The 20,057-nt window shown below is 41.6% G+C and overlaps 1 protein-coding gene across 1 annotated transcript; it reads right to left on the bottom strand.

Moving 5' to 3' along the window:
• Positions 1-1,542: 1,542 nt before the first annotated feature.
• csrnp2 (cysteine-serine-rich nuclear protein 2) lies at positions 1,543-16,997 on the bottom strand. Its single transcript, XM_049581604.1, has 5 exons — positions 16,307-16,997; positions 12,259-12,431; positions 11,863-12,125; positions 9,367-9,663; positions 1,543-6,456 (listed from the first exon to the last, which is right to left on the bottom strand). Exons 2-5 carry the CDS (start codon positions 12,416-12,418, stop codon positions 5,509-5,511), a joined length of 1,668 nt encoding a protein of 555 aa, XP_049437561.1. The 5' UTR covers positions 12,419-12,431; positions 16,307-16,997; the 3' UTR covers positions 1,543-5,508.
• Between the last annotated feature and the right edge of the window lie 3,060 nt (positions 16,998-20,057).

The raw sequence follows: 20,057 nt of genomic DNA, 5'->3' as shown, positions 1-20,057 counted from the left end.
TTCTAAGACATGGACGCTTCACAAACATCTTCAACTCAACAGCGTAGAAGATCTATATAGTGACCACGGTTTCAAGGCGGTCAATCATTTCCCCTTCTGTTCCTGAGATATGGCTTTGAACAATGGCCAGGAAAGTGTTTTTGCAGAACATTATGATGTCACAGTATGCTGACCTTTGACTTTTTGGATATAGAATGTGTTCACTTCATTATTGTATTCTATTAGATATTTCAATAAAATTTTGTTAGACTTAACATATGATTTCTTCACTGTTGTACGCACAATGACCTTGACCTTTGACCACAAAAACCTGCCCAGCTTGAGTCTAAGTGGACATTTGTGCCAAATTTGAAGAAATTGCCTCAAAGCCTACTTGAAATATTGCGTCCGCGTGAAGGAGACAGACAAAGGTCAAACTGACCTTGTCCTTTGACACTTAAAATCTTATGAGGTCATTGGTAAGTCGAAGCAGATGTATGTGCAATATTTAAAGAAATTTCCTCATGGCCTTCTAGAGATATCACATTGACAAGAATGGGACAAAAGCAAGGTCACAGTGACCTTGGCATTTGACCATTAAAACGAATCAGTTCATCCTTGAGTCCAAGTGGACGCTTGTGCCAAATTTGAATTCCCTCAAGGCCCTCTTGCGATATCTCATCCATGAGAAGGAGACAGACGCAAGGTCACAGTGACCTTCAAAATCTTATGAGTTCATTGGCAAGTCAAAGCAGATGTTTGTGCCATATTTAAAGAAATTCCCTCAAGGCCCTCTTGAGATATCATAAAGACAAGAATGAGACACACAAGGTCATAGTGACCTTGACCTTTGACCACAAAAACCTACTCAGTTCATTGTCAAGTCCAAGTGGACATTTGTGCCAAATTTTAAGAAATTGCTTCAAGGCCTACTTGAAATATTGCGTCCACATGAAGGAGACAGACAAAGGTCAAACTGACCTCATCCTTGGACACTTATAAGGTCACTGGTGAGTCGAAGCAGATGTTTGTGCCATATTTAAAGAAATTTCCTCAGGGCCTTCTAGAGATATCGCATTGATTAGAATGGGACAAAAGCAAGGTCACAGTGACCTTGACATTTGACCATCAAAACCTAATCAGTTCATTACAGAGTTTGTGCCAAATTTGAGGAACTTCCCTGAGATATCGTGTTCATGAGAATGGGAGGGACAGACAGACAACCTGAAAGCATAATTCCTTTGACCACGGCTGTTGCTGACGCGAAGGGATACAAATTGATACATAATTGCAATAGGAGCTAATTCTCTTTAAACTGTTATCAGGAAAAATACATTAGACCCAAAGCTTCCCTTATTATTAATTTAGTAAGAGTGTAAAATCACAAAAAAGGATCATCATCATTGAAGGAGTCACATTTTTATGAATAAATGGTAAATATGATATCCAGATCTAACCAAATCAAAGTCACGACCCAAGTTCATCAATGGAATCATAACCTGTGATGTTTAAATCCTGTGAAATAAACGATTTTTAACATGAAATCAACACATCAAACGTTCATCCTTTTTAAAATGAGTGTTTTATTGTTTTTATTTTTGTATAAAAAAAACCTTTTTGTCCACTTTAGGCAACAGTTAGCATGAGAGTAGTTCTCACAGCTTTTAGATGAAGTCTAAACGTATCAGTCTTTTCCACAGTCACACGCCCCGTTCATACAGAGACACACACAATCACATAGTGTACTGGAGTTAATTTGATGCAGTGGTCCCAAACCTAAAGTCTATTAGTAGAAAGCCAAGGACAGAAAGCTCAACAATAGGCAGCTTTTAATCATCGTCACTTTGAAGATGTCAAGGCGAGTCACGCAAACACAAAGGGCCACAATAAATCTAAAAGCCTCACAATAAGTACAGGAGACCGCTTTGTTAAAATATGATGGTTGAAAGCATCATCTAATTAGGTTTGAAACCACTGCTTTGGTGCAACTCTTAAGCAGATTTATATTAAGACAGTTAAAAATAAAAAAGAAAGGCAAAGAAATACATCAGACGTCTCATACACAGCAGCACGTCCTGTGTTTGGCGAGCTGTAACTGAAAGCAACAGCTGTAATTTTAGGCAACAAAACAAAGGACTGGTTTTGTGTAAGGAGAGTCGGCACACTTACGCAGATCAGTATTAATCAGACACAGCTTAAAAAAGACATTTAAAGACAGGAAAATGTTATACGATTGCATTTACATGATAAAACTCCTCAATCCAGAACCGCCACATTAATGATTTGCAGTGCAGTAGCTATTGCGTTTCCTAAAAGAGGCTCTCCGACACTTCGTAACGTCAGTCATCGAGAAACATCTCCGTGAAATCATATTTCTCATGATGGTGGGGAGAAAAATCAGTGAATTGTAAATCTGTAACATCAGCACCTTTCTCAGGAATAAAATATGTATCCTCACTAATATACTCCCCCCTCCCCTTTTCATAATACAGTACATACACGTGTACATGCACACACAGATGCATACACAACTTCCTCGCCCACGTAGACGCACTAATGTAAAGTAGGCACATACACACACGCACACACACACACACACTGTACAGATTGAACATAAAATATACAAATTCAGGTCAATCTGTTTCATAAATTAGTAACATCACATCATTTTGTATAACTACTTTCTTTGACTCTTTAAATGCTATTTTCTTCATATGACATTTGACTTGATTCATCTCTTCCTTACAGTATGACTCATTAAAGGGACAGTTCAGATCTTTTTAAGTGGGGTTGTATGAGGTACTTCTCCATAGTCACTCAGTGTATTATATGCAGTAGATGTTTGTCGGCACGCCCAAAGCTTGGAGAAGCAGGCTGGAGTCGGACACAGGAGCTAACAAAGTACTGCTGTGGAGGGGTCAGCAACAAAAGGTATTTTAGCCACCAAAAAAATCATAATCACTTTGTGTATATGCTATATTTAGAATATTTTCACTGCTTTATCTTAATGTCAGACAGCGATTTCTGATGTGAAACTGAAGGCGTTACATCGCTCTCTTCAAAGCCAGACTCCATTGAGAAAAAGTGATTTTAGCTAGCTGAGCACAGGAGCTGCTGGTCAACCGCTGCCTCAGTCAGTTATTCTGTTTGTGTTACAGTGTGACTTTGGTGTTTAAAAAGGTTAGTTCAGATTCAGCAAAGTCACACAATAATGCAAATTAACCAACAGATCATGGCAGCGGTAGACCAGCAGCTCCTGTGTTCAGCAAGCTAAAATTGCTGTTTTTCTCAATGGAGTCTGGTGACTGGTAAATGGACTGCACTTGTATGGCGCCTTTCTAGTTTTCCAACCACTCAAGGTGCTTTTACACTACATGTCACATTCACCCATTCACACACTTTTGGTCGAGGCTACCATACATCGTACCACCTCCTACTCCGTAACCATTCACACACTCTCACACACCAATGGAATAGTCATCAGCAGCAATTTGGGGTTCAGTATTGTGCCAAAGGGTGTTTCGGCATGTGGACTGGAGGAACCACGGATCGAGCCACTGATCTTCCAATTGGTGGACGACCCACTCTACCTCTGAGCCACAGCCGCCCAGCTGAAACCAGGGAACTGAAGCCAGCTTCTACATCAGAACAGGCTGTCTGACGGAAAGGTGAAGTAGTGAAAATTAGGGTCGAGTGAGTTTTCTATTATCTGTATCTGCATCTTTATCTGATCAACCAACTAAATTCTCGGAATGGGTGGAGTTTGAACTGGACAGGGGTGGGACTTAAAGTTGAAATGAACAAGAAGTTGTTATATAGTATAGTATAGTATAGTATTTACTATAGTGTATTACAGTATTTTAACCCTTTAAAAATGAACACGGACATCAAGATTGTTTGTATGATCCTACTGAAACATATCTAAGATTAGAAACACTATTCATTCTTGTTGCAGCAGACAGCGAAGGCTTCTGTCTACCATGTCATCATGTTGTAAGCTTGTAATGACATCATTGCGCTACATTACGCGTGGTGCAACGCCAGAGGACTGACTGATGGATTTACCACAAAGCCTGCTCATAACATTGAGCATATGTCAAAACCTTAATAATGTACATAGTTCAAGGAACTTACGGAGTGTTTAAGAGATATTTTATGTTTAAAAATCTTTTGGATTAATGTGTTTTTTTTGTGTTATTATTAGAGAACTATTAATACAATCTCAGAACATTTTACTCGGATGATACTTGTACTCGTGTAAGTATGTTATCTGCACCAAGTATGCCGCTCAACCCTGGTGAAAACACTGTCAATATTGCATACAATTTAGGTGGTTAAAATACCCTTTGCTGCTGCCTCCCATCCACAGCAGTACATTGCTTAGCTTTTTTTTTGGCACTCATGTTGCTTCTCCAAACTGGGGGCGTGCAGACAAACATCTACTGCATGTAACACACTGACTGTGGATAAGAACCCCATATGACCCCACTTCAAAATATCCAAACCATCCCTTTAAACGAGGAGATGACTGGGAAGATCTATCCTGGCATTTCATCGTAACTTGACGTGACTGACTACATGGCATTACAGTGTAGCAGTATGAAAGAAACATTTCCTTTCACTCAAAAAACAAGACTGCGAGGACCTCAAACCAACAGTATCTAATCCACAAAAGACACGTTACTCAAAGAAATGATATCATAGGCATTGTAACTACAGGTAAACTAGGTTTCTGTTGACAAATCGACTGCATTTGCACGAGCAGCCCGAGGTGAGCGAGAGCAACAGCTAAGGCCAGTGTCAGTCTGCTGCTCTGTGTTGCTTTACCTTCATTACAGCAGAGCCACAACACCCGCTGCCCTCGGTTCACAATGTGCGTTTAAAAAAAAACAAAAGCAGCAACCTCGGCGCTGTCTTGCACATTGCAAATGCATATACAGTACACAAAAACAAGTATTTCCAGGATTATTAGGTCTATTTTCAGCGGAGGGTACTATCAGGCGCCTTCATTTGGCTTGACTACAGCACTGGTCTGCCGTAATGGAACGTGAGCCGGTGAGTCTCTTAAGTCACCAGCTTCTTGCGCACTGAAAAACAATTTGTGTTTAGTGTTGATAGCTTTATACATCACCAAACTAAAGGCTTATGTCAGCATTCACACACTGTGATTTCTGTTCGCTACGTTGGAAATTAACAAAGCACTACTTGCTGTACTTTCTCATCGACGAATGACTCCTACACACAAGTGTTTTTATGTTTTTCCATTAAGGCCGCATTCATCACCCCCAACAGAATTACATACAATGTTTCCTTGTAACTGCATCCATATAACTTCCAGGGAGTGATCTGTATGTGCTTTCAGCATCCCTCCTCCCTCATGTATTGTAATACTCACGCTCACATAATTCAATGACAGTCACTACAAAGGATTGCAACCTGTAATTATTCTTGATGATAGCAGTAATAAATGTGTAATTTTTTTCATCTTAGATGAAGCTATTGTGCAAAATATCTGCAGAGAAGCTAGAACTAAACTTCAGGAGGCGGTGGATCTATTTCTCCCTCCAGGCACGACTCCCGTTGGCACTGCACCTCAGGAAGGCTCTGCTGGAGACTCAAGGGCCTCTCCTCCACCACTGCCATGCATTCCTCTGAGCACAGAATCACATTGGTCAAAGACTTGCCCAAACTCTGCCTGCAGGTGATCTCTTCAGGCGTACCATCCTTCGACTCTTCTCCTCTGTCTTGTTTCCTGTCGTCTCCTCCAGAATCTTGTTCCCGCACCTCTTGTTCAGCCTCCTCGGCTCTGGGCAGGGTCTCAAAGGCTCCCGGCTCTATAGGACTGAGCTGATAGTAGAGCAGAGAGGTGGAGTCTTTGAGGAGGTCGGAGGGGCTCTCCTCCTGGTTGTCAGTGATGCAGAGCACCGTGGCCCCCGTGGGGAACGGCCCCTGCAGGAGGACCTGCTCCACACCTGGCACCTCTGCCTGCTCAGGCAGATCCCCTCCCAAAGCAGCGGGCAGGAGACAGAGAGGCTGCTCTGTGAGACCTCCTGCACCCAGCTCCTGCTGCACCGCCTCCCCCTCTGCCTCTTCCCTTTCCCTCCTCTCCTGCTCCTCCGCGCTCTGCAGGTGCAACACCGCCGTCTCGTTCTCGCGCTCCAGGATGTCCTGCTCTGCCAGGAGATCCTGAACCTCGACCACTGTCTGCACCTCGCTCTCCTCCAGCTCAGAGTCCAGGCCGGCGACTGAGGATAGGTCCGGGGAGGTGGGGCAAGTGGAGGAGGGGGAGGACATCTGGTCGGATTCAGCATACTGGTCCCCGGTCCCTTGTATCAGCATCCTCCTCTTCTCTATGTCCAGCTTCATGATGGTGTGCAGGTAGTGAGTTCTGACGCGTAGAGGGTTGAACTCAATGCGGCCCGCTACGTTGCCACAGCCGTCCCTGGAGCAGCCACATGGAAACGACATACGATCCACCTGGTAATGAAAGCAAAGGATATTTAAACTCCAGTTTCATTTTATGTCAACAATAAACAGTAAACACTTGGAACTGACTGAGTCATTTAGATGATCATTATGTAAGTTATACAAGGGTTTACTGTTGTGCAAAGGACAAAGAGAGACGACACAGTACATGTCGAGATAAGAGAAAGAGAACATCTGCTTACTGTGTTATTGGGCTGCAACATTATCAATGAATCTGCTGATTATTTTCAAGATTAATCGATTCACCATTTAGCACCATTTAGTCTATAAAATGCTAAGAAATTGAGACATGCTAATTAGAATTTTCAATGTTTTTTCAGTGTTTCCAATTAATTATTTTGTCCAACTAACAGTTCCAAACCCAAAGACTCATAAATTTACTTCATCTTTAATCATTTATTGTCATAAATGACAAAGAAAAGCAGCAAATTCTCACATTTAAAACTCTGGAAACCAGCAAATGTTTGACACTTTAGCTTGGAAAAAGACTGAAATTGATTGTCAAAATAGTTGGTAACTGATTTTCTTTTGATCGACTTATCAACTGACTGATCAATGCAGCTCTACTGTGTAATAAATCAGGTCAAAATGGAGTTGTACTTTTTCTTCACGATACCAAATATAAACCAGAAAAGGGAAAAATCATTCATGAAGTTAGAAAACCCAAATTCTACCCATAAAAGAACTTGATTTTTCAACGAGATGGGCCACTATAAACAACATCAATAATACAAGGGCTGCAACTAATGGTTATTTTCATTATTGATTTATCTTCAGATTATTTTATTATTTATCAATTATCAAATAGTCTGGGTCTATAAAACATCAGAAAATAGTAAAAATGTAATGTCCATCACAATTTCCCAGATGCTGACATCATCACATCTTGTTCAAAACCCCAAACATACATTTTTTAAGGCAAGTAACAGCAGCAAATTATCACATTTCTGAGAAGCTGGAACATTTGTACCGTGAGATGTTTGGCATTTCTGCTTAAAAATAACGTGAACTATTAAACTGTTATCAATACAGCTGCCAATTTATTTTCTGTTGAAACCAAACCATTAATCATTGAAGCTCTAAACGATACATGCACAGAGAGATACAGCCTACAGCCTTAATGTTATATGCTCTTTCTTTTAAAATAAACATTAAATATACATGTTAATTCTTTGTTTATAATAACATTTGATTTGATTTTTTTTAAAGATTTTTTTGGCCTTTTGTTTTTACTGGATAGTTCGAGTAAAGAGTGGTAGAACGGGGGGAGAAAGAGAGGACGACATGCAGGAAATAGCCCCAGGTTGGAATCCACTGAATGGAGAATCTTTCCTTCATGTTATTTATTTTTAAAAGGGAGACTTTTTACACAAACTTCTAATAAAAAATGGTTTCTATTATCAAATATAGAAATAAAATGAGTGCTCAACGAAAAATAACTCTTCCATTTTCACTCCTTTAAAGGTCATTCTTACTGATAATAATGTAACACCAGGATACTGTGAAACCATAATATTTTCTGAGACAGTTTTGGTATATTGTTGCAACCCTACTCCCAAGTCCCATTTCTCAGAAATTCCACACTCTCTGTAGTTAGACAATCCAATCACAAAAAAAAAATGTTCACACTGTAACTCTGTAAATCAAGGATTGTTACATTTTACACATTATTTTGTAGCTAATTCACTGAAACTTTACATTTCGCAGCAACGCTGTGGTGAATGTGTGGTTTGGTGTGGGCACAGAAACCACTTGGTTAAGGTTGGGAAAAGATCATGTTAAAACACCCAGCTTCAGCAGCTCAAAAGGGGCTGGGAAACTAAAACTAACTGCAGGGACTTCAGAGCAATGGGTGTTTGTTTTTGGGATAACAAGATGTCAGAGAAATGGGCTTTTAGTCAAATGGGCCACCGACTGACTGACAACACACAGTCATGCACATAAACATATGCTAAAAGCGTCTTACTATTCAGAAGGTATCCATATGTTTTGACAATTTTGTTTCTCATCTTAAATTTTAGTGAACTGAAAGAAGAGAAATGAAATGATGGTGTAATGAGTGATTGGCTGCACTGATGCTCTGATTTCTAAATTCTGCAGATTTCAGTACCTCCGTCAATCAAAGGTTAACTGCTTTTCAATCCCTATATCGTATTGAAATACTTTGAATATGATATTCACAATTCCTGTCAAGAATACGAACTAATGATTACTGATTTATTTCAACAGATTGAAACAGTAAAATCTGTTATAGCTGCTGCACACATCCAAAAGTTGGTGCTCATACTGGAAAATGCAGAAAATATATAAAAACAGAAACTGGATTTTATAGAAATGGAAGACCAACAGAGAGAGCGGCCATTTTCATGTCTCAGCACGCCGAGTCAAACAGCAGAGGTGCTGCAGGAACATAATGTATCTGTGCAATCATTTTCTATGGTAACAGAGTTATACGTTTTCATATTTTCAAACTATATCTCACAGGACTGACTGAACATGTTTATTTCATGGATACACAGCTCTGGTTTAGATCACAACAGACAGTGTGTGACTTATTGTAGAAAAGCAGAGGTGTTATTATTAACAGTAACACCGTCTCTGTTGCGTTCAAGTGTCCCAGTGAGTCATGGGAGAGAAACAGTGAGTCAGGATGCACAACAACACAAGGACCCTAAGGTACATTTTATTGTTTATAGCTCTGGTTTTTCTACTGCGATGTTTCAAAGGAGCTTCCCTGAAAAAAAGGGAAAATAATTTGCACATATGACTCAAATTAAAAATGATTCTATGTATGCTAAACAGGACACACATTTTATTGAGCAGTAAATGACTCATTCAGTCTCAGCAATCTGCACAGTGGCTCTATTCTTTATGCACATGCACCCAGCCAACAACCCTTACCTGGCACTTAATACCAGCCTGGCTGCAGCCGCAGTGGCGAGGGTCGCAGTACAAGCGACAGTCGCAGCCGCACTCCTCCCGGGAGAGGCGGATGGTTCTGAGCTCAGCTTTCTCCCTTGCATCTATGCGGGCAATGCCAGAGGCTCGCAGGAGGGCTCGGCGGCGCTTTGTGGGCAGCGGCTGGAGGAAGAAACAGTCGTCCACCTCCACCCCGTCCACGTCCAGGTCCTCGTCTGATACATCCTCCAGAGTCAGCAGGTCTGCCTGGGCGCACTCCACCGTGCCGTTCCTGGTCAGCTGTGGACGACAGTTAGATCGTTTATGTAGACCTGTGAGCTGAAGACAAGACATTTAAAATTCTATTTAAAGCTCAAGTGCATCATAATTATCCTAAAGACTGACACTTCAATTACAGCTTCATCTGTAGCTTCATCATTTCTTATGAGAACTTTTAAATGGACAGTGTTAGAAAATGTACTCGGATCCTTTAAAGTACTGATAGAACAATGTAAAAATATTCCATTAACAAGAAGTCCTGCAGTCAAAATCCTACATGAGTAAAAATAAAAAAGTATTATCACCAAAAAGCACTTTGTCCCATGTAACAGACTCATAAGCAGCATTTTATTGTTGTAGCTGGTTCAAGGTTTTGTTAAAGCTTTATATACTTTTGGCAGCTGAGTCCAGAGCTTCCCATCCTGAGGGTTGCACCTTCTCACAAGATAAATTTGGGGAATCGTGAGAAGATTAATGGGGTGGCAAGAAGTCGACTTTTTCTTCTGATAAATACTGCGAGGAGTTTTACTTCTTTTGGCCAAAACATATGAGATGATAAAGGGATAAACTGAGTTCAACTTTTAGAATGCAGCAGCGCACATCGCATGTTATGTGACGAAGAACAACCAGTCACAGCTGGCAGATATCTTTCCCTTCTTCTTTAAATATCAACGTGTGATAAATACGGAGGAAAAGTTAATCATTTTTGTGCAGGGCTGTCAGAGCTTAACATCTGATCCACGGATGATAGGCCTACACATAAACAGCGCCTGAAAGAAGACACAAGACAAGAGTAGCACCCAGCACCCAACCTGGCGTTAACCAGGCCGTTAAAAATGCTGCATGTGTACGACCCCTAAAATCTCAATCTGAAAGGAACCAGTAACTACAGCTGTATGTAGTAAGAATGTAGTTAAGAAAAACATACAGTTTTCCACTTTAGAATATGGTGGAGTGAAAATATAAAATAGCATAAAATGAAAATACTCAAGTACATCAAAGTTGTAATTCAAGGTACACTACGCAGCATTGTCAGTTACTGTTTTTAAACAGGCTCTCCAGCTAAAGTGAAAGTAAAAACCAACCCCAGATTAACTGTTGTTTGGCGTTCCACCTCACTATAGTTGCATTTTTTCTGTGCTGTGTGTCTTGGAGCTGCTGTGGCTCAGAGGTAGAGCAGGACGTCCACTACTTGGATGATCAGCGACTCGATCCCCAGCTTCTCCAGACAAACCCCACTTTGCTCCCGATGGCTGTTCCATCGGTGTGTTAAAAACTGAGTAGCAGGTGGCACCATGTACAATAGCCTCAGTCACCAGTGTGTGAATGGATGAATGTGACTCATAGTGTAAAGGCGCTTTGAGTGGTCGGATGATTAGAAAGGCGCTATACAATTGCAGGTCCATTTACCATTTACTTGGATGCCTGCTGCTTACAGTCTGTTACAGTCTGGTCGCTACCTTTTTATAAAGCCCCGACCTCACCTGACCTGCTGTGGGGGTACACGCTCATGAACGTCCCGAGCATGGAAAAAAATAATAAAATATGAAAATACAAGCAGAGGGCAGAGTCTCTGCAGGAAGCGAAACCGCCACACACTTCTAGTGGGTCATAAGTGACGACTGAGAGGGATTACTTTTGTATGAGTCTATACATTGCTATTTAGGAAAATCCTGCATAGTATATCTTCGAGCACAGTATTTTAGAAATCAGAAATACTTAATTGATCCCCGGGGAGAAATTGTGATTTGTTGCAATTGCTCTTATATAAAGAACAGAGAATTATAAGAGGTAAGAATAAGAGTATGAAATAGAAGTATGTGAATATGACATGATAAATTCAATTAAATAGAGATATAAATGTGCATTATGCTACAGTGTTAACAATAGTACTTAAGATAGTAGGAATAAAATATAAATCGTTAAGTAAATGTAACTGTACGTAAATGTAAATGTTAATTTTAATGACCACAGAAATATCTGTTTTTGAGAGGAAAATATTTAATGTACCCCAATTTTTTAAGAGTTTCTGCACGTTGAGGGAAACAGGATACAGGGCTCTTCTCCTAATCAATCAACGGTGCACAATATTTTGTATAATTTATAAAAACCTATGTCTGACGTAAAACAAGGCACCTTGGAACACAGCGTGATTTACTTCAACTCATCCCTTTAACCACCCGATCACTCTCACACACTCAGATAAAATGTGAAGCCTACCTTCATCTTGCGGGCGTTGAGCTTCTCTTGGCGCAGGTGCTGGCGCAAAGTGTGCCGGTGGCTCGTTTCCTGTTCTCGGGCAAACTCGCCCAGCGTGTAGTGTCTGATGGAGGAGTGGTGACGGGCCATGCCCAGGGAGCTGCCCCCTTGGCTGGGCACGCTGGTGAATCCCTGCCGCCGGGGGAAGTAATACACCGTCACCACATCGAAACGTACTCGTTTCCCCCCCGGTGACGGCTTGTGCTGTCTGAGGATGGAGGTGGCTGAAGCGTGGGAAGAAAGAGGGAGACATTTTGGATGCAATGTCATACATGAGGAGTTAAATACTACTAATGAACTGTTTGAGTGTGTTTTAGAGTGCATTGCCTTTAACGTGTGTCTCCTGCTGTTCCTTACGGGTAAATGTAGTGCTGGAAGGAGGGTTGAGGCTGTCGCAGCTGTCAGCGCTGTCACTGCTGGAGATGTCATCGTCGGAGTCCTTAGGTGTAGAGAATGGAGAGCTGTTGTCCACCTCTTCATATCGTCGTTTGAGGCTGAGGGACGAACCTGCCTCCATGGAAACTCGGTGTCTGAGGGCACAGAGGTGCAAGCACAGACAACACACTCAGACACCAGTAAATGTGGAGTTCACCACAAAATCAAAAATACATATTTTTCCTCTTAACCTGTAGTGTTTTTTATCAGTCTAGATTGTTTTGATGTGAGTTGTCGAGCAGGTTGCCATAGAGATGCCTACATTCTCTCCTTTATAATGGAACTAGATGACTATTTTTTTTCTGCCAAACTACACTTGCCAACTGTATCACTGTGCAGAAGGAAGCATGCATCTACTGCTAGCTCACCTAGCACCACTGAGCTAGCTAATGTTACAGCACAGCCAAGGAGGACACTATGTTTACATGTCATGCTGTCACAAGCACGAGTCTCTCGTCCATGAGTAGATGCACGCTTCCTTCTGCGCACTGATATGGTTGGAGGGACTGCAAATTGTTCCAACAGCTCAAATTCTGAAGCCCCGTTAGTCAGAAAGGTAGTAAGAAAGTTAGTAAAAAACAAAAACACAATGCTCCCATGTAGAATTACAGCCGTGTACTAGTTTTAAAGTATACTGTGATATAAAATTGAGTTATCCTACCATGTATGTTTGCTTATCTACGATGCTAGATAAAACAATGCAACTAGGCGGAAAATGTCACCTTTATTTTACTTATTTTCAGAAGGGAGATCCTTTACACATAATTTCATTAAATAAAATTGTGTCAAGTTTCAATTATAGTAATAAAACAATTGTTCAATAAAGAATAACCCTTTGGTTTTCATTTCTTTAAGGGTCATTCTGACTGATAATAGTAATTATGTAAGATCGTGATCCTGTGAAACTGCAATCTTTTCTGAGAGGTCGGTAAAAAACAACCCGCCTCACTGGCTCAAAAGGAGCTGGGTAAACTAAAACTAACTGCAGGGAGTTTGTATTTTTGGAGAGACAGGACTTCAGAGCAATGGCTGTTCGCTTTTGGGATAACGGGATGTCGGAGAAATAGGTTTCTGGTCCAGTGGGAGACTTTTCAGACTAGTGGAGCTTCTGAATTCAGGGGGCAACAGCATTGCACCTATGGTTGGTGAGTGTAGTTCGGTATTAAGAAAATAGTCCCTACATGAAACTGCTCACAACAAGGTCTGTGGATTATCTTGAGTAACCAGGTCATGATTTCCGGAAAGAGACATTGCTGTTGAATTTTGGCTTTTTTTTTTGGCGCTCTGAGCACCACAAGCTGAGTGCCATCTAGTTCCATTACACTTGAGAGAAGACAGAGGAAAAGCCGTGTTTTTGATTTTGGGGTGAACTGTCCCTTTAAAGCCAGATCTTCATATATCAAACTGTTCCTGTGTCCGGTCGGTTCTCAACAAGGAAACAAAAGGTGACATCAGCTGTTTGGTCTCCTTTCATCTGTATTCCAGCTCCATCATTTCCTCTCTCTGCCCCCCCCCCCATCTCACATGAAATCCTACTTTGAAATCATCAAGTCTAGAAACGTCACCATGGCAACTAGGCAAGCACGGTTTAAAGTGAACAGCCTTGAAGCAAATGATCTCTATGGCTTCTCACTCACTGTGTTTTTTTCCCCTGTTAGTTCTGCTATAAAACAGCGCAGAGGGGATCGATATGACTGAATCTGAAAGCTAAAGCTGATCAATCACAGCAGCAGGTTAAGGTCAAACAAGGTGAGTGAGCGCAGCGTGTTATATTGTGTCGGGCCCAGTGGGTCTGTGCTCAGACTGCAGCTCACAAAGTTCTGTGTTTTCAATCCTAAAAAATAGATTTAATAGAACATAAAAACACTGTCCATCCTGTTAGTACTCCCTGTGAATTAACTTTCAGGGGTTATTAACAGGTTACTATGCAACTCTACATCTTTATGAAGCACGTTTTAACTGGGACTGTGTTAACATGTCACATGCTACTGACAGTTACATGCTGTATCTTCATTCTTATATGGGACTGCTCCAAATGAGCCACTGCGCATTCAGGTTTACAAAGGAATAATCCAGCCTTAAAGGTCCAGTGTATAGGATTTAAGGGCATATATTGGCAGAAATTGATTATCATATAGTAAGTATGTTCTATTTAGTGTATAACCACCAGAAAATACGAATCGCTGTGTTTTTGTAGCCTTAAAATGAGCTGTTATATCTACATAGGGAGCGGGTCCTTCCCTACAGAGACTGCCATGTTGCACTACCATGTGTCTACAGTAGCCCAGAATGGACAAACTTAACACTAGTTGTTGATAGAGCCATTCGCATTTTCAGATCATAGACTGTAAAAAATAATGGACGTAGCTATTGTGATGTCTCCCATTTGTTTTCTGACTCCCATTCTGAAAGCCTTGAGTTTGGCACATCAGCCGTCACCATCTTGATTTCTTGAAGCCAAAAGTGACCATATTGGGGCAAGAAGCTGGCGCTGTGGCGGAGGCAAGTTTGTGTTTCCTAGGACAGCAAAAGCATGACTTGCCAATCAGAGGCAGAGTAGGACAGACTTGGGCGTGTCTTGCCTTCACCATCTCAGGAAATGCAAATATGCGCCAGGGAGACAGGTGTGGATCTCACTGATAAGCAGAAGACACTATCGGCAGACAGCCTATCACTCAAAGCAGCCGGCTCTTGATTATGCGTAACTGTAAGCCTTAATAAAAAGGAAACAGGTGAGTTATATTAAAATCAACCCCTGTGCAGTTGTCATGAACGGGGAAATTAACGACAGAGACCAAAACCATTTTTGTGCCAGGCTGCTGGCATGTTTATTTGTGTTGTAAAGTTGGGTATTTTAACATGGGGGTGTATGGGGATTGACTCGCTTCTGGAGCCAGCCTCCAGTGGCCGTTCAAGGAACTGCAGTTTTTGGCACTTCTGCATTGGCTTCATTTATCAGCCCCGGAGGTTGCTGCTTACCCATGACAAGAGCGTCAAAAAAATACTGATTTATTTAACATAAAACTGCTTTATATTGTGTTTTCATTTTCAGTCACTGTGTTCATTTGTTTGGAGAGGACGAGACCTCTGCGGTTAATTCAGCTCCTGGTAAAAAACCTCCTGAACCATGAACACTGCAGAAATTCAAATAGGGAGAAGTTTCGGCTGGTTGCAATCTGCAATCTCACTGCTAGATGCCATTAAATCCCCCTAAATCTTACACATTGCTCCTTCAAACAGGAGTGATATGTAACATTGGAGTAATATTGTGGAGTGTAGTTTGTCCTTATGCTAAATAAAGAGATGATGTCATGTTGAGACAAATCCTGGAGCTGCTCTGAGGACAGTGAATAATGTAACAACTGCTGCAGCCAGGGTGGTTTTACTGGGATGTGAGGACACTTTGCATCAGAAAGGAAGAGTAGTAAAATTAGATGTAACGTCTCAACGAAGAAAACAGTGTCATTGCTGAAACAGCACACAATTTATGCTTTAATGTAGATTTGAAAATAGGTTTAACCTGATTTAACACACCTGAAGAGGCTGTGCATGTTCAGTGTGGTTATAGCATCAATGTGAGCCATTAACCACCTGGGGACTCCAATATAAATAGGGCAAATAGAGCACAGGCTGGATTTTGATAGTCGGCTCATTTTCCTTGTGAGCATCACAGCTCCTGTTCCTTTAAAGGACTTAGTTGGGCAGTATGCTTACACACAATCATGGTGTATTTACCTTCAGGGACATGCAGCTGCGGTGGGGAGGCATTTGTTAAACTATGGACATGCAGCAACTGACTGTTGGGGGAGGTTGGATATTATCAGTCTGACAGGCAAAGGCTCCGTCTATCTCTCTCCCTCTAGTACACCAGCTCTACCCATTTTTCTCACACACACACACACACACACACACACACACACACACACACAATGGCAAACCGCCCGGATAATGAAATACTAAACCCTCTTACCTGGGGCAGAAACAGGGACCCTTATTCCAACCAGCTCGTAGGTCGCTTCTCTTCCCAATGTGAGCTGCACATCAATCTCTCAACGCCCTATGAGCTGCCTTTTTGTGCCAAACCGATATCCCTGAACCGAGTATCCACACTGCGACCCTGCGAGCCAATGTAACCTGGAGTAATCCTCGCCTCACTGTCAATTTGCAACACTTAAATCTGCCTATATGAGGCTACTTAGGCTCCATGTTCATTGTTCTGCACACTGGAGGATCAGAAAGAAAGCAGGAGCTGCCTGTTAGACCTGCGGGTTTTATTTAAATGTTGCATGCCTATCTATTTAAAGGGCAGACAGACGGCAGAAACAGGGGACGTCATATGATTAGCTGCGATTTATTCCCCAACATTTTGCACCGGGAGTCATGTAAATGAGCCGAAACGTCTTATCTTCTTGGTGTGAGGCTCGCGATGGAGAAATCCGCTGACATCTGTGTTCGTTTATCCTTTTTTCTCTCACCGGGGCGGGTTCAGTCGGCGGTGCTAACTTCGCTGTCTTCTCGCTTTGACGCGGATTTTTGGCCCTTTCCTTAAAACGCTTGGTGTCAAAGCGGTGCGAATGTTGTAGCGAGAAGAAGACGCCTTTCTGCCCGTTTCGCCCCGGCCCCGTTTGTTACAATGTAACAATGGAGGAAGAAATTCTTCCCTGTAGCCGTATATATACTTATTGTGACATCACAGGCATGCCCTGCGCCGGGGCATGCTGGGAAATGAAGTGAGCTGGTTTCTTAGGGCTTCTTTGTTCATGTTGAGCAGAAATGGAGATGCAAAATATGACAGTATTTTGACACAAATGGTGTTTAACATAAATTTGACTCAGTCTGATTCACAGCATATAAAATGATCATTGCTGTGGCTTGTTAAAGGTACAGTTTCCATGGCAACAAAATGACTATGCATGTCTGTAGTAGGCCTCAACATCTGTCCAGCAAAGGGGAAGCTTTGTATTTAAAGGTCCAGTGTGAAGGGTTTAATGGGGTATATTAGCAGGAATGGAATACAGTATACTAACTCTGGGGTTTTAGTGTATAATCACCTGAAAACAAGAACTGCTGTGTTTTTGTTACCTTAGAATGAGGCCTTTATTTCTACAGAGGGAGCGGGTCACTAATTTGCGCTTCCTAGGATATTGCAAGGAAACTATATTATTCTAATACACTAACCATAACACTAACCTGCTTAACTCAAACGTGCAATAATGGGTCAACTTGTGCAATACTGCTTTTAATGTTATTTTTTAATATTTATATATATAATTATTGATTTGGGATGATTGTGTACGCATGTGTAGTGTATTTATTGCTGACTATTTTTCAATTTTTTTTACATTCAGGCATGGCACAGCTAATTTCGTTGAACTTCTTGTGCAATGACAATTAAGTCTATTCTTCAATTTCACTCTTTTTGCCTAAACTGAACCAATCCAACCTGTAAGAGCTGTTTCTGTGTCGATATGACATAACATATACAGTACAGGCCAAAAGTTTGGACACACCTTCTCATTCAATGCGTTTTCTTTATTTTCATGACTATTTACATTGTAGATTCTCACTGAAGGCATCAAAACTATGAATGAACACATGTGGAGTTATGTACTTAACAAAAAAAGGTGAAATAACTGAAAACATGTTTTATATTCTAGTTTCTTCAAAATAGCCACCCTTTGCTCTGATTACTGCTTTGCACACTCTTGGCACTCTCTCCATGAGCTTCAAGAGGTAGTCACCTGAAATGGTTTCCACTTCACAGGTGTGCCTTATCAGGGTTAATTAGTGGAATTTCTTGCTTTATCAATGGGGTTGGGACCATCAGTTGTGTTGTGCAGAAGTCAGGTTAATACACAGCCGACAGCCCTATTGGACAACTGTTAAAATTCATATTATGGCAAGAACCAATCAGCTAACTAAAGAAAAATGAGTGGCCATCATTACTTTAAGAAATGAAGGTCAGTCAGTCCGGAAAATTGCAAAAACTTTAAATGTGTCCCCAAGTGGAGTTGCAAAAACCATCAAGCGCTACAATGAAACTGGCACACATGAGGACCGACCCAGGAAAGGAAGACCAAGAGTCACCTCTGCTTCTGAGGATAAGTTCATCCGAGTCACCAGCCTCAGAAATCGCAAGTTAACAGCAGCTCAGATCAGAGACCAGATGAATGCCACACAGAGTTCTAGCAGCAGACCCATCTCTAGAACAACTGTTAAGAGGAGACTGCGCAAATCAGGCCTTCATGGTCAAATAGCTGCTAGGAAACCACTGCTAAGGAGAGGCAACAAGCAGAAGAGATTTGTTTGGGCCAAGAAACACAAGGAATGGACATTAGACCAGTGGAAATCTGTGCTTTGGTCTGATGAGTCCAAATTTGAGATCTTTGGTTCCAACCGCTGTGTCTTTGTGAGACGCAGAAAAGGTGAACGGATGGATTCCACATGCCTGGTTCCCACTGTGAAGCATGGAGGAGGAGGAGGTGTGATGGTGTGGGGGTGTTTTGCTGGTGACACTGTTGGGGATTTATTCAAAATTGAAGGCACACTGAACCAGCATGGCTACCACAGCATCCTGCAGCGACATGCCATCCCATCCGGTTTGCGTTTAGTTGGACGATCATTTATTTTTCAACAGGACAATGACCCCAAACACACCTCCAGGCTGTGTAAGGGCTATTTGACCAAGAAGGAGAGTGATGGAGTGCTGCGGCAGATGACCTGGCCTCCACAGTCACCGGACCTGAACCCAATCGAGATGGTTTGGGGTGAGCTGGACCGCAGAGTGAAGGCAAAGGGGCCAACAAGTGCTAAACACCTCTGGGAACTCCTTCAAGACTGTTGGAAAACCATTTCAGGTGACTACCTCTTGAAGCTCATTGAGAGAATGCCAAGAGTGTGCAAAGCAGTAATCAGAGCAAAGGGTGACTATTTTGAAGAAACTAGAATATAAAACATGTTTTCAGTTATTTCACCTTTTTTTGTTAAGTACATAACTCCACGTGTTCATTCATAGTTTTGATGCCTTCAGTGAGAATCTACAATGTAAATAGTCATGAATATGAAGAAAACGCATTGAATGAGAAGGTGTGTCCAAACTTTTGGCCTGTACTGTAGGTTCTGACGATATTTAAATTTACACAACAGTTTCTGTATATTTTGAATAGTGTATGGTAGTGGACTACACTGAGGTTATGTTTATATCTACTTTATTTATGTCTGAATGCAGGCACAAGTTATTCATGTCAAGTGTCATACATAAAAGATGACGTGAATTTTGTGTTGATTTGGATCGTAGTAAGTTTTTGACTGTGTTATGCAGTGTTGAATTATAATAACAGGTGATACATGAGAATACATAGAAATATGACAGAGGACTGTACAAGATGTAATTTTGGAAGGACTTGGCCTGCCATTTGTTTTTTTTGGATTCTCAATAAATCCCATTCAGTTTTTTCCCTGCCTCATTCCAGTACTGTGGGTCTCCAAAAAGGAACACAAACGCGAGTCACAGCCAGACATCTCACGAACTTAGTTGCCAAAGGATTGTGGTATGTTGAAACAGCTGCTGCACAACCAATGAAGGCAAACGGTACCAGACAGTCAGAGCAAGAGTAAGTTGGTCATGCCTTCGCTATCCAGGGAAACATAAATTTGCAAGCGGGTCCTAGTTAACAGAGATCGCCATGTTGCACTACCATGTTTCTACAGTAGCTTAGAAC

The sequence above is a fragment of the Epinephelus fuscoguttatus genome, linkage group LG7 (genome assembly GCF_011397635.1).
Source record: "Epinephelus fuscoguttatus linkage group LG7, E.fuscoguttatus.final_Chr_v1".
Classification (NCBI taxonomy): Eukaryota; Metazoa; Chordata; class Actinopteri; order Perciformes; family Serranidae; genus Epinephelus; species Epinephelus fuscoguttatus.
The sequence above is the reverse complement of the archived record's forward strand: the minus strand, read 5'-3'. Positions and strand labels throughout refer to the sequence as shown.

Excerpts from the sequence above, each read along its gene's own strand:
- csrnp2 (XM_049581604.1), bottom strand. The coding sequence starts at position 12,418 with ATGGAGGCAGGTTCGTCCCTCAGCCTCAAACGACGATATGAAGAGGTG. Across the intron at positions 9,664-11,862 it reads TCAACGCCCGCAAGATGAAG|CTGACCAGGAACGGCACGGT; the intron begins GTAGGCTTCACA and ends TGTCGTCCACAG. Across the intron at positions 6,457-9,366 it reads AGGCTGGTATTAAGTGCCAG|GTGGATCGTATGTCGTTTCC; the intron begins GTAAGGGTTGTT and ends TTTCATTACCAG.